Source organism: Aquarana catesbeiana, linkage group LG13 (genome assembly GCF_042186555.1).
Source record: "Aquarana catesbeiana isolate 2022-GZ linkage group LG13, ASM4218655v1, whole genome shotgun sequence".
Lineage (NCBI taxonomy): Eukaryota > Metazoa > Chordata > Amphibia > Anura > Ranidae > Aquarana > Aquarana catesbeiana.
In genome coordinates this window covers 34,815,420-34,830,854 of record NC_133336.1, presented here as the reverse complement: position 1 = coordinate 34,830,854, position 15,435 = coordinate 34,815,420, and the positions used below count along the sequence as shown (strand labels likewise).

The 15,435-nt window shown below is 43.4% G+C and overlaps 1 protein-coding gene across 1 annotated transcript in view; it reads right to left on the bottom strand.

Annotated features, from left to right (window-relative positions):
* The window catches only part of FANCM (FA complementation group M), a 258,713-nt gene that overhangs the window by 71,116 nt on the left and 172,162 nt on the right, over positions 1 to 15,435 (bottom strand). The window contains exons 10-13 of the mRNA XM_073609784.1: positions 14,214 to 14,401; positions 11,708 to 11,914; positions 3,668 to 4,051; positions 2,591 to 2,743 (exon numbers count right to left, since the gene is read on the bottom strand). Of these exons, the coding sequence (XP_073465885.1) occupies positions 2,591 to 2,743; positions 3,668 to 4,051; positions 11,708 to 11,914; positions 14,214 to 14,401 (932 nt within the window). The remainder of the gene's footprint in view (positions 1 to 2,590; positions 2,744 to 3,667; positions 4,052 to 11,707; positions 11,915 to 14,213; positions 14,402 to 15,435) is intronic.

Genomic DNA, 15,435 nt, shown 5'->3' with positions numbered 1-15,435 from the left:
AAAAGTGCCCAAGGTAACAGGGCTGATTAATGGGCACCTTGTAGCCCTCGAGAGACCCATGTTGGTCTTCAAATCAATTTGTGCGTTCCTGTAAATCCCCTCTTGAATTCTAGGCCCAGACTATACATGGGGCCTCAAATTTCTCAAAGTTAAAAGGAGAAGTCCAGCCTGAGCTCGTTTGGCTGGACTTCTCTGGGTCACAGCAGTGCAATTAGTTTTGCACTCCTGTGACCCGTTTTCAGCAGAGAACGGTTTGAAGTCCACTCTCTGCTGATGTCACCAATGTCAGTCCAGGCACCGCCTCACCCTGACTTCAGAAGTCTGGATCTGCCAGGTGCCTGGACTGATGGCAGTCTCAGCCTCTCAGCGAGCCGCCGAGATGGCCGATCCCCGTCCCTCCACATCTCAGCGCTCCAATGAGCGTGGAGGAGCAGAGCAGGAGAGCTGCCGACTGACAGGCAGCAGCTCTCTGCTCGGGAGCTGAGAGAACCGAGCCATCGGTAATGTTTTGATGGCTCGGTTCTCAGTGCAGAGACGCCAAGGGACAGCATGCAGCATCCACCTAGGTAAGTATGATTAGGGAAATAACCCCAAGCCCATACTTCTTTTTTAAGATTAAAATACACAAATTTTAGTGCATACAAAAACACAATACCCATTTTTTGGTAAAATATAAAAGATAATGTTGTGTCAAGTAAATAGATACCAAACATGTCAAGATTTAAAATAGTGCACTCCCGTGAAATCACGACAAACTTCAGTACTTAAAGGGGTTGTAAAGGCTTTTTTATCTTAACGCATTCTATGCGCAGCAGACCCCTTAATACTTACCTGAGCTCCCTTCGGTTCAGCGATGTCCACGAGTGCCTCGGCCGTCCGGGACTCTCCCTCCCAATTGGCTGGGAGGAGCGCTGCCATTGGCTCCCGCTGCTGTCAAAGTCAGTTAACCAATGAAGAGAGAGAGGGGGTGGGGCTGAACCGCGGCTCCGTGTCTGAATGGACACAGGGAGCTATGGCTAGGGTGCAAAGCCACTACACAGAGCAAGCAAGTATAACGTTTGTGATTTTTATTAAGTAAAAAAACAAAAACTAGACTTTACAATCACTTTAAACTGTCCATAGGAAAAACTTTAAAACCGTTTACAGGTGATCAGTTTAGAGTTAATCATGAATTATTAGCCCTGGAATGATTGAAATAAGAAATTTGCGGCAATTTCACGTGTGTGGTAAAAATTACCATTTACACGTGTGCTAGACCCATGCGCGTGTTTGCATTTGTGTGTGAGCACAGGGGGAGGGAGATGCTTTTATTTTTTGTAAATCATTTTTATTTTATTTAAAAAAAAAAAAAAAAAAATCACACTTTTCTTTTTCATTTAACTTTATTGCTATCACAATGGGGCAAACAATCCCCCATGTGATGGCTTTGGGTAAGTGATAGGTAGCCAGACATCGGGGCTCTATTAAACCCCTGATGTCTCCCCTGCCCTTCAAACCAGCTGATCAAACACAGATTGTGTTACAGCCAGAGGAGATGGGGGAATAGATGTTTCTCCATCTCCTATGCAGGAAGCCACCCTAACCGCTTTCCACAGCGTCATGGGCTCCTCGGAAGGACTAGAGAGCTGGGAACCACATCGGGCAGAGGTGGACGGGGGGGGGGGGTCCATCCCAGTGCTGTAAAGCCACCTGGATCACTTTTACCCAACAGCCAATCACTGGCTTAAAGTGTTACTAAACCTGCAACAGTAAAATCAGTGTAAATAGGCAGTAAAGCATGCTTGTTACACTCACTGTGGAACCAAAGGGGTTAATCCTGCGCATTGTGTAAAAAGGCTGTTTGATCCCGTCTTCTCTGATCCTCCCATTCTTCCACTGTCCCCAATCTATTTTCTGACAGTATAGCACCTTGGGGGGCACTCTGCACATGCTCAACTTTGTGTGCATTTCTATTAGATTATAGTTTTTTTTTCTTGGGAGGGTGCATATGATCAGCACAGGGCCAATCAGCACTGTCCAGATAGAGGGCCAGGGGTCTTGCAGCCTCATAGGACAGAGAAGAATGAAAACTCCCACTACAAGCTTTAACAAGACACTCATAGAAGTCATACAACTTCTAAATACTGCTGATGTGAAAAGGTATTTAGCAGTTTATATTTACTAAAATAATTGCATTTCCATGTTCCGTGTACTGTGGGAGACCAGATATAGTGACTGCGGGGTCCTGGGTTTAGTAACACAAAAAATAAAAAAAAGAAAAGTTTCTAAGATCATGGCTGCAGCCATGATACTGGTATTAACCACCTACCATCAAAATGTTTATATACAAATGTTGGATGGCAAGTGGTTAAGTAATACCTTGGGGATGAGGTTTATGGTTAGGAAGAGGTAAGGTTTAACCTCAGTGTTCCCAGAAGTCAACGCTCCATGTACATCGTAAGCCTAGGATCCAAAAGGGCTCCACAGGGATCGAAAAAAAAGTCAACTGCCTTTTACCATTCTTAATATATTTTTTTAATTTACCTAAAATATTGACACATACTGCCCTCACAGCACAGAATATTGGTGCACTGAACTGGGCTCTGCTTACCTCCTCCCCTCTCATCTGCTCAATCAGTTGCATAACAGCAATGAAATTTTTACTCCGAACAGAGTGATCCACGAAGTGCGTTGGAAAAGGACGATTCTGCCATAGTTTCCACTCTGATAGGGACAGCTCATGAACACATCCCGAGACTTGTTCCTAGGTTATGCAATCACAGGAACCAAATTAGTATCTCACAAATGACTTCAGTACATTACACATACTTGCATAACTGCTCAATACTACACATAAATGACAGCAAATTCGACCAATCTACAAAAAATAAAATATAAAAAGGACACGTTTCTGCATATGAACACTATGGAGTTGTTTTATGGGTTCTGACAAGTACCAATTCTATTATAATATAAATCTGTAATGATTGGAGAAAATTATATTTTTTTGAGGCTGTGGATACCAATCAAATTGAGGTTAAGATAACCTATTTTACTTTCTATTTAGTATCTATCTTAAACTGATAAATCTGAAACCGATGCACCAGAACTGCCATCTCCATTTTTAGACGTTGAAAGAAAAAAAGTACCAGACCAACAAACACAAGACCCATTTTTAGTTATTTTATAGAAACATAAAACAACCAACATATTTAGGGGGCGCTAAGGCACCTCCCCCTCCATTAGGGCGTTATAGTGAGCTCTGTTGGGTTTATTTGGTAGGACTCTGTGGAAAATTATGGAGGTTGTGGAGTCCAGAACAGTATCCCAATAGCTAGTGGCATAGCATTTGGCTGTTTGTGCCCATGCAATTTGCAAGTCACTGAATCAGAGATCTACTTTGGCAAGATTGCCCCCCCCCATATATTCTGGAACTTTCATGGGTGGATATGGAATCCTATTCAGCCTGCAGTTTTCACCATGTGAATTGAGTGAAACCCCCTCAAAGACCTCAGGAGACAGAAAGGTCTCTGAACTTAAAGGTCTCACAGGCTCCTGAGAGATGCACCCATTAGAATACTGATGGCTGCTAACACCCACCAGCTTTTGCCTAAAGCTCAAATAATTCAGGGTGGAAAGACTCCTTCTTAATTACCAGTTAGATACTAAAGTGACTGGTCATACCCACCGTGCTGGTTTCCGGATCTCTGAAGAGCTCAAACTGCGTTCTGGGAAGAATGACATCTGTTACCCTATCAGATTCTGTCAAACGATACAAACGGTTCCAGGTCTCAAATTCTCCATGTGTCAAAAGCCAGCCTTCTTTATTTGTATCTTCCCTGTTAAAAACAGAAGATTTACGATGAACCAGGCTGGAACGGCGGTCCTTTGAGATGGACCTTGCAGGGTCTTTGACATCATAGGTTCCTTGCGTGATGTACATCTTGTGCAAGGTTGGGGTTAATCCTTCTGGAACCATGCGAGGGCTTTCCTGGTTGAGGTGAAAAATGGTTTCATTTCCCAGGATGGCCTTGTAGATGCTTCTCTTATTGCTCTGACTTTGGTTATAGGTCTATGTAGAAAAAAAAAAAGCAAGTTAGATTTAGGGCCCGACAGGCTTCAGTAGAAACGCAGGTTAGATTTAGGGCCTGACAGGCTTCAGTAGAAAAGAAGGTTAGATTTAGGGCCCCTGATGGGCTTTAGTTGGTGTTGAATGGGGTTTTGCCATTTCTCTACAAGTCTATAGGAATGCCAAACCCACTGAAAGCAGGCAAAATGCACTGGTCAAGAAATGAGCTCAGAAGCATCTCAAACTAACGCCACTGACACAAGCCCAAATCATTGTTTGTATTACCATTGTGATTTATGCAAATTACTTATTATAAAAATAATTTGTATGCAAATAAATCTCCCATAGACACCTTCATTTGTGTGAATCCCCTCGCTGTTCTCCTCCAGTTCTGGGGTTTGCTTGTTTGTCCCTTAGGGGGTATTAGTTTGGTTCTACCCACATCCAGTCCCATCTAGGTAAGAATGAGATTGTGCATGGATATACAAAGAGATTGATGTCCTGTTATGTTACTGAAATATCTCATGTATATTTTTCTTGCATTTAGTGAAGTATACATATGTTCCACTAGCAAGCTCCTGATGACATGGACCAAAGTCCAGGAAACACGTTGCGTATTGTAGGGAAATTAAAACAAAATGCATAATGCTCAGACATATAACTGGATATAAGTTTGTATACTGTAATTGGGTTGACGGTGCAAAAGATTCATGTCCTGTTAACCAATTTTTCATTAAAAATCATGTATTTTTTTTTTTTAGAAGAAGAATCTACTTTTGTAAAAAAAAAAGTTATATTTTAATTACATTTAGCCTTGTGCCGCTAAAATTCCGCCATACCTAGAGGGTGATAACCCTCTTTTTTTTTTCTTTGTAAATTTATATAAGGATGTGGCACTCAAAAGGAAACGAAATAATCTATTGACACAAGCCTATAGCCCATTGACACAGGCCCTTAATCTGATCAAACCAGCAGCCTCCAATCAAACCATATAATGATTCCCAAAACCATTTTCATCAACCTCTGTTAAGCCGGGTACAAAACTGTTTTTGGGTTGAATGAAAAAAACAAAAAAACTGTCAGCTTTGGTCGGAGCCGCTGTACTTACAATGCAAGGTTAGTTCTGTGATCTCCCCTGCTGAGCTGTTGTGTTCTGACAGGGGAACCGCCCCCATACCCCCCCGCCAGAACACTCCGATCAGCGCTCTCTGCCATTGGCTGAGAACGCTGATCGGCAGTCGGTGAGATGCTGGTTTTCCACTATGCATGTCCGATAGAAGCCGGCCAAAAGGCCAAATTCCATCCAACAGACCGACATACACACGGGTCGAATGTCGGCTGCTTTTTTTTTTTTTTGAACCGGCCACTGTTTTCCGACATTTGGCCCACTACTCTGGCCCTGAGAAAGAGGGTTCGCCCTCGAAACATGTCACCCATTTTTGGAAGCCTCCTGGTCTTCTGGCAGTACCGAGGGACTTGATTAGACCTTCAGGATGTGGATGTCACTTGCTATGACATGCATTTACTTAAATCACTCATTCATTTGTGAGTATATTAATTGCTTTTTTTATCTTGGAATAAATTTTACTGAGGCAATGCGCTAGGTCGGTACGCCATTTTCTTTTTTTGTTGTCTTCCATTTGGCACGTGTGTACCTGCCTTTAACACTAGACATCAGTGTCAAATTGTTTTTATTTACTGCTCAGGCAGTAGTTACATGCATTATCGCAATTTTTAATTATATACATTACCGCATCTTCATTTACTGCTAGATGTATTACAATGTACAAAATTAAAATCATGTAAGAGCTAGAAATTACCCATCATGGTAAAAGGAAATATCGAATTAAAGTGGAAATATAAAGTGCCTGTGGCACTCAGACTGGATCCTGAACAATCCAGTCTCTGGCATTACATCTCGTTTTCATTTGTCAGAGCCACCTGTAACACTAGCAGCCAATCAGGTGTGGTGCATTGTTCATGTGCTGACAAGAAACATTACCAATCACGGGTTAGGGGCATGGAATTGTCCAATCAGTACAGCTGAACAGTAGCCAAGGAAATTCAGGTCACTAGTTTGGTTCTGTACAAAAAATTGGCAACAACCCCAACCTAGAACTATCATTTGCAGTAAGGTGAACATGGAAGGGCAATAAACATCACAAAGTTTTCCCAGCACACTTACCAGCTAGCCTGCAAAGCAACCAAATTGGCCCTAACAATTCACGTATAACTATGCATATATTTGTAAATGTGTGTAAACAAAACCCTCTGTTTTTAACATGATTTGAGAAACAAGGACAAGTTGGTTGTTTTGCAGGCTAGCTGGTAAGTGTGCTGGGAAATCTTTGTTTGTGATGTGTGTTACCCTTCCATGTGCACCTAGCTAGTAAAAGCTTGGGGTAGCTGCCATTTTTTTTTACAGTTGGTTGAACTGGGTGCGGGAATGTACTGGATACCTTCAGCTGCCATTATGCTATTGTTGAGCATCCTGTGCCTTTGAGGAGTGGGCTTCCTCCAGCCCTCAATCTTATCCACTGCTTTATGTGCTCCAACTTGGGAGACTGAAAATTATAGAGTTAGGACCGCAGTACATAGAGGAGCCTTGACTTGGGCACTGCAGCTTAAGAGAGACGCTTGGGTTTTTTTTTTTTTTTTTTAAAGGATCATACTTACCTAGGTGGATGCAGCATGTGCAGCATCGTTCAGTTCTCCCAGCTCCCTGTGCTGCTGACTATCAGTCAGCAGCTCACTGCTCTGCCCCCACACCCCCCCCCCCCCACCCCCTGGGTGGAGCGCTGGGCTGTGAAGGGGGTGGGAGCGGCCAGCTCAGGCTCTCAGCGGCTTGCCCTAGCTCTGTGACATCAGCAAACACCAGACTTCAGCCCACTGCCTGCTTAAAAATGGTCATAGGAGTGCAGTTCGAACAAACTGCACTCCTGTGATCCACAAGAGAAGTACAGCCAAACAAGCTTTGGCTGTACTTCTCCTTTAAAGAGGAGCTTCAGCCCCACCACAAAAAAATAATACTGTAGCTGCTGACTTTTAATAATAGGACACTTACCCATCCAGGGATCCCACAATGTCGGCACCCCTAGCTGATCTTTCAATCGGCTCTCAGGTGCTGCCGCCGCCATTCTTTGTAAGCCCTACTGCGCATGCACGAAGCGTGCTGCGCTATGTAAATGACCCCGCAGCGGGGCAAGGAGGAGCACGCGGCAGCCCCCCGAAAGGTGCCAAATGTAGCAGCGGAGGGGGGGAGGAAGCAAAAACCCTTTTGTGTGGAGCTTCACTTTAGGTATATATTTGCAAATGTGTGCAAACAAAAGCCTTTGTTTTAACATGAATTGTTAAACAGGGTCAATTTGGTTGGCTGGTACGCGTGCTGGGAAATCCTTGTTTGTTTGTGACCAACTTGGTTCTACTGTATCAGCATTGTACAAATATGGGCAAGCAGCAATACCAATTTGGCTGATAAAACACCTTCCATATGAGTATTTCAACAGTGTACTTGGCCATTTACCTGGGGTTCAGCGTAAAGTGTTTTCTAACCTAAAAAAATAAAAATTGGATCCTGTTCCCTTAAAGCATGTTATACAGCAAAGTGCTTGTGCCGTGCCATTTGGCCCCCTGTATCACTTGAAATACCTGGCTCATCCTGCCTGGCTATACCCTCCCCCCTGTAAACTGACCACAGTGTATCATGGCTGCTGAGCCCTGACTCCGTGGTCAGTTTACGTCTCTCCTTCATCCGCAGCCCTGCTCTCCTCTTTGCTGCTGTGGCTTCCTCCCCCCTCCCCTACCTGCCTGTCAACTCGTACCAGTGATTGCCCCCCCCCCCCCCACCTTTCTGCTGGTATCATAAGATATTGTTGTTGCTACAATCCCCTCTGTTATAATAAATGCTGTGCCCCACTGTATGTGTTTTGTAAAAAATCCGCCAATACCTTATTTTAAAGCGCCGCTCTCTCCTCTCTCTCTCCAGATGATATCAGCAGGGGTCTCTCAGCTCCGCCCACTTTGCTGTCAGACATGGAGAGGAGAGAGATGCCTGGTCACATGAGCGCCGATTAGCACTATAAAATAAGGTATTTATCAGCGTTTTTTTTTTTACAACACATACAGTGGGGACATCATTTATTATAACAGAGGGGATGGTAGCAACAACACTAAGTGGCTTAAGAACCACTTTAACATTTCAGCTAGTGTCTTAAGACCATAATTCTCTATTTTGCTTTGTTCGCCTAGAGATCTTCCTGACATGTAGATGACGTGTAGAAAATACAACACACCATATTACTACATACTGTGTTAGTAGCAGGAATGTTCTTTCTAACATGAAATAAAAAGCAGTGCTTTGTTGAGGTTACATAAAAACATTCTGGAGCCATGGAGAGGCCAGTTGTTATACAAGTGCGTCCTTTTATAAATAAATGGCGTAATGCATTTCTTGCCTAGAGGCATTGTCCATATAAAAAGCTGTCTTTGTTTATATCAGCGGATGAATTTTCACCACTCACAGTATGAAAATCTGGTTTCTAGGAAGCGCTGTGTATGATGATTATTTAAGGTACTTATACAGCGCAGTCAATTTACGCAGCGCTTTACATATAGTTTGTACATTCACATCGGTCCCTACCCTCAAGGAGCTTACAATATAAAGTCCCTAACATACACATACTAGGGCCAATTTAGACAGAAGCCAATTAAACCTACCAGCATGTATTTGGAGTGTCGGAGGAAATCGGAGAGTTTAGTGACAAGAAATCAATCATCTATGAAAAACGCAATAAGTGACCAGTTTAACTTATATTACTATGAGAATTGAGCTGTCCCATACAGTGATGGTTACAGAAAACCCAAAGCAGACATGGCGGAAATGATAAAGTGCTCAGTTGTGTCCCTTGTGCTGTGTTATTAGACATGAGGAACCACATGCGTATTTAAAGCGGTAGTAAAGCCCTCTTGGTGATTTTTACCTACAGGTAAGCCTATAATAAGGCTCACCTGTAGGTAAAATTAATTTCTCCTAAATGTGCACCGTTTAGAAGATATTCACCCTGGATGCAGCCAGTTACGTCATCGGTGCATGCGCTCTGAAGGTCCGGCATACTTGCCGGACCTTCAGAGCTTTGTGTCGAAACCATTGGCTCCGGAGCGCATGCGCGGGAGTGACATCATCTCGGCTCCTTCTTATCACACAGCCAGAGCGCACAAACCCAAAAAAAAAAAAGGCCAGGGGAAGAGGTCAGCCCTCTCAGCGGTGGCAGTGGGCCGCTGGAAGGCTTCATTTCAAGGTAAGCATTTCATAATGTGCTAGTATGCTTCCGCTTTAACACAGTGTGGGTGCTTCCTCAAAGACATTGTTGCAAACATTTTTTTTAAAGCCTAAAAGGAAACAAGATTTATAGGCTGGCTTCACACTTAGGTGTCCGTTTATCAAGCAGTGGAAAAAATCCACTGCTGAGTTCTCCGGCATTCACGGAAGAGATCGCTCTCCTCCGAGTGCCAGTTTATGAAGCGGTGTAGATCACTCTCCTCTGAGTGCCTCCTTTTGAGAAGTGAAACGATCTACAAATGCTTCGAACAGTGGAGAACAGCCATGCAGACCAATTTGATGCAGTGTGCGGCGTATGGTCTGAGAACAGACAGGCTGACCCCCCCCCCACCCCTTCACCCTCTGCAGCAATGCTGGCAGCACTCATACGTCTATTTCCCAAAAACAACCTCTGGATATGACGCTGAGCACATGCACTCAACTTCTTTGGTCGACCATGGCGAGGCCTGTTCTGAGTGGAACCTGTCCTTTTAAACCTCTGTATGATCTTGGCCACCGTGCTGCAGCTCAGTTTCAGGGTCTTGGCAATCTTCCTATCGCCTAGGCCACCTTCATATAGAGCAACAATTCTTTTTTTCAGATCCTCAGAGAGTTCTTTGCTATGAGGTGCCATGTTAAACTTCCAGTGACCAGTATGAGAGAGTGAAAGCGATAACACCAAATTTAACACACCTGCTCCCCATTCACACCTGAGAACTTGTAACACTAACGAGTGGGGGGGGGAGATAGCTAATTGGGCCAAATTTGGACATTTTCACTTAGGGGTGTACTCACTTTTGTTGCCAGCAGTTTAGACATTAATGGCTGTGTGTTGAGTTATTTTGAGGGGACAGCAAATTTACACTGTTATACAAGCTGTACACTCACTACTTTACATTGTAGCAAAGTGTCATTTCTTCAGTGATGTCACATGAAAAGATAGAATAAAATATTTACAAAAATGTGAGGGGTGTACTCACTTTTGTGAGATACTGTATACACACACACACATACACTATATATATATATATACATACATACATACATACACACATTCTCCCTTCTATCCCTGATTCTTCACCTCTGGGCTGATGAATCTGGGAGGGAGAATTCTGACAGAGATTGCCAGTAGGGTGCTGAGATCGCACCTTCATAAACTGGTCGTTTCTGTGTGCGGAGATGATCGGCAGAGAACATGTTTCTACCCCCGTTGGACACAATCTGGTTCTCCTAAAGTCTGAAGGACAGTAGACTGGCCCTTTGTTTGAAAAGTTTGGAAAAGCCTGCTTTAAAGCATGTTAAGCTGCATAGTGCTTGTGCGGTGTCATTTGTCCCTTTCTATGCTTTAAATTAGCTGGTTGATCCTGCCTGTTCCTGTGTCTCCCTAGGTGTGCTGACCACGGTAATCATGGCTGCTGATCCATAAAACCGTGGTCAGTTTACATGCCTCCGTCATCCCACTAGGTTTAGAGTTTCTCCTGCTTCCTGCCTGTCACTTCAAATGCCCCGTACAAACGGTCGGACTTTGTTCGGACATTCCGACAACAAAATCCTAGGATTTTTTCCGACGGATGTTGGCTCAAACTTGTCTTGCATACACACGGTCACACAAAGTTGTCGGAAAATCCGATCGTTCTAAACGCGGTGACGTAAAACACGTACGTCGGGACTATAAACAGGGCAGTGGCCAATAGCTTTCATCTCTTTATTTATTCTGAGCATGCGTGGCACTTTGTCGGTCGGATTTGTGTACACACGATCGGAATTTCCGACAACGGATTTTGTTGTCGGAAAATTTTATATCCTGCAAAACTTTGTGTGTCGGAAAATCCAATGGAAAATGTCTGATGGAGCCCACACACGGTCGGAATTTCCGACAACACGCTCCGATCGGACATTTTCCATCGGAAAATCCGACTGTGTGTACGGGGCATTAGTGTGTGAGCCAATCTCCTAACCCGCCCCTCCCCTCCTGCCACTCTGCTGTGTGGCAGTAAAGAAAGTGATTAAAATTACTCCCAGCCCCTCTGTCATAACAAGATATACTACAAAGTGTGTGTTTTTTTAATTCTGCAGCTAAATAACCTTTTTTCATATCGCCGATCTGCGGTCACATGACCACCCGGCTGACATCAGAGGGGAATCTTAGCCCCTCCCACTGTAGTCCTTAGTTTTGGAAAGGAGCGGTCACGTGACAACACATTGGCAAAAAAAAAAAAAATAGGTAGAAAAAAAAAACAAACACACACTGTAGTATAGCTTGTTATAACAGAGGGGCTCTGCTAGCAATTGTAATCACTGACTTTACCACCACTTTAACTAAAAGATAAAACCAGACCTACCCGCTCCTCTCGGCCTTTGGACAATATGACTACTATGCGGCCTTGACGTTTCCTTCCTGTTCTTCCCATTCTCTGTACCAGGCGGATTGGACTCTTCTGAGCATCAAAACAAACAATGAGATCTACTTCTCCAATGTCCAAACCTTCTTCCCCAACGCAGGTGGAGACCAGAGTATTATATCCACCTTCCCGGAACCGCTTCACCACCTGAGAAAACAAATGATACTCGCTGGCTGTGACAAATGCTTCATATAAGCTGACCATTAGCAATGAGAAAAGAAAGTGGTCATGTGAAAGCCTATAAAATGACTAACAAAAAGATTCCACAGCTAATGTTATCACATCAACATATCCTTTGGATCTGCTCTAAAAACGATGCCCATACAGTCCAATGAGAGCAACAGATGTCCAAAGATTTAAACAAACATTAGCTCATGGCAGAAAAAAGCCAACATGATTGTGGGGCCAAAAAGACTCCCTCTTTATCAGGGCTTATGCATTTTGGTTGGGCTTAAAGTGTTACTAAATCCACAATGGTAAAATCAGTCTGTATATGCATTAAGTCTTCCGTCACACCAAAATCGGACTTTGGAATCCAGTGACTAACTGAAATCGCACAATTTCAAAGCTGCATGTCAGTGCGACTTCAGGTGCGACTTGCCCAGATGTCTATGCAAGTTGCACTTGAAATTGCCAAAAATAGTGCAGGAACCTATTGCCGTCAATAGGGTGGGGCTTGTCATGCGATTTGGACCTGTAAAACTGCATGACAAGTCGCACTGGTGTAACTGGGGGCATGCTTGTTATACTCACCGTGGAACCTAAGGGGTTAATCTTCCACATTGTGTAAAAAGGCTGTTTGACCCTGTCTTCTCTCATCCTCCACTTCTTCCACTGTCCCCAAACCATCTCCCAATAGTACAGAGCCTTTGGAGTGCATGTGATCATCCCAGGGCCAATCAGCACTGTTCAGACACAGGGTCAGAGGTCACGTAGCCTCAAGGGTTAGTCAGAGGAGAATAAAAACTCCTACAAGCTTTAACCAAAAACTGAAAGAAGTCATAAGACTGCTCTACCTGATGAGAAAAGGTATTCATCAGTTTATATTTACTAAAATAATTGCATTTCCATGTTCTGTGTACTGTGGGAGACCAGATATAGTGAATGCAGGGTCCTGGGGTTAGTAACACTTTAGAATCATGTAAGCAGATACCAAATAGATCAGAATATTTTTTGGTACAGAACTGCTTCAGAAAGTTGTAATAAAAAAAAAAACACAACAACACAGGTTATACTTAACTGCTCTGTATAATGGTTTTGCACAGAGCAGCCCCGATCCTCTTCTTTTTGGGTTACCCTTCGGCTGTCCTGGCTCCTCCCCCTGCCGAGTGCCCCCAATAGCAAGCCTCTTGCTATGGGGGCACTTGGGCAAGCTCGCTCACCGAGCCTCACTCCTGTAACTGGACATCATCCATTCTCACACACAGCGCAGCTCGACCCTGCACCCTCCACCTTCTCTTCATTGGCTCACTGGCTGTAATTGACAGCAGCGGGAGCCAGTGGCGCACCAAGATTTACAATACATATACACACACACACATACATACATACATATATATATATATATATATATATATATATATATATATATATATATATATATATCTAGACAATATTTGCTTATCCTAGAGTTCAGCTTTAAGAACAACAGGTAATGTGGGAATGGAAATGTTCTGCCGTATCAACAAATAAATAAAAAATCAGTACTAGAGTGAAGCATTAATAAAAGAAGTCACCATGACGTAACATGTAGGGTAGAGCCCTTGTTACCAGGCACAGAACCAGAGTTGAGGAGAGCAGTGCACTGCTTGCAGCCCGACCTGTCCTGGCATCGGACCGGTCATTCAGACATTACAGGGAGTGGTAAGCCATGGGATACAAGCCTGCTCTGTGAACTTTACAGCCTGCTTGCATTTATATTTGTGAGTGCGATTTTTAAGGAAGTTGGAAATAAAGCATTGTAGATTGAATACAAAGAGCACTGTTAGTGTTTCTTTTTTATATCCTTTATGGGCAACAATTGAATTTTGAATAATGGAGCTGCCTCATCTTGAATATTTGAAAATAACAGAGTGCCAGTCACATTGGGCTGATCCCAGCTCTTAAAGGGGAACAAGTGTGTTTAGACCTTGGTAATCCAAAGGTCCATCAGAAAATGTGAGCGGTCATCTTCTGTCAATCTGGTGGTGGAGCTTCCTTTTATTTGCACTTGGGACTCACAGTGATGGTCTTTTGGAGTGAAGATTGTACACACCAGGTTATGATGTGGACTTCTATTTTAACAAATTTTGTACTTTATTCGTTTAAAGTGAATACCACGATCACAGTATCACTTTTAGAGATGTTTATGTTACAGATGCACCGGTCTAATTATACTTGGCACTGTTGTAATAGCACAGCACTTTTTTGAGAATTTTAAAAAGGTGCTGAAGACACATTAACCCACCTCAAGCTGCTCTTTCTGGGTGTAACCTTTCACTCCTTTTCCAGTAGATGAATGCCCCACAAAGGTCATTACCCGGACAGTGGGTTGATGGCGGTTGAGCATTTCTGCAATTTCTTGGACACTGTCTCTGTAAGATGAGAAGATCATGATCCGAGTATTTTCTGGAGATTTTCCAGAAGAGTTCTGCCCTGCAAAACAATGAAAATATATCGGTTAAGGTTCTCATTTATTCAGGTCATGGTATATCTAGTAACAGCCAACGCATTTTGGGGGCTCAGTACACCCCCTTCATCAGGGGGTCTGTTTTCATATGAATGTCCATAGAGCAGGAACAGGCAGTGTCCATGTCTGGTCTACGTAAGCAAGACGTAGTGACGTCTTGTACGTCACTACCTTTGTAATTGTTGGCCAACATTTGTGTGACCACGTGTATTGAATTTATTCTTCTCCTCAGTCTTCACGAGTGAATCGGGAGGCTTCAGTAACCAAAACTGCAGTGTTTATCCTCATGACACAACACAGGAAGCACCTCCATGGGTAACAGAGGACAGAATTAAAATTAGACTTGAGAAACTTAACATTAATAAATCACCGGGACCAGATGGCTTGCATCCGAGGGTACTTAGAGAACTTAGTCAAGTAATTGCCAGACCGTTGTTCCTAATTTTTACAGATAGTCTACTGACTGGAATGGTACCAGCTGATTGGAGAAAAGCCAATGTAGCACCAATATTTAAAAAGAGCCCAAAATACATCCCTGGGAATTACAGACCAGTTAGCCTAACATCAATAGTATGTAAACTCTTGGAGGGGATGATAAGGGACTATATACAAGATTTTAGTAATAAGAATGGCATCATTAGCAGTAATCAGTATGGATTCATGAAGAATCGTTCTTGCCAAACCAATCTATTAACCTTCTATGAGGAGGTGAGTTGCCATCTAGATAAAGGAAGGCCCGTAGACGTGGTGTATCTGGATTTTGCAAAAACGTTTGACACAGTTCCCCATAAACGTTTACTGTACAAAATAAGGTCCGTTGGCATGGACCATAGGGTGAGTACGTGGATTGAAAACTGGCTACAAGGGCGAGTTCAGAGGGTGGTGATAAATGGGGAGTACACAGAATGGTCAGGGGTGGGTAGTGGGGTCCCCCCGGGTTCTGTGCTGGGACCAATCCTATTTAATTTGTTCATAAACGATCTGGAGGATGGGATAAACA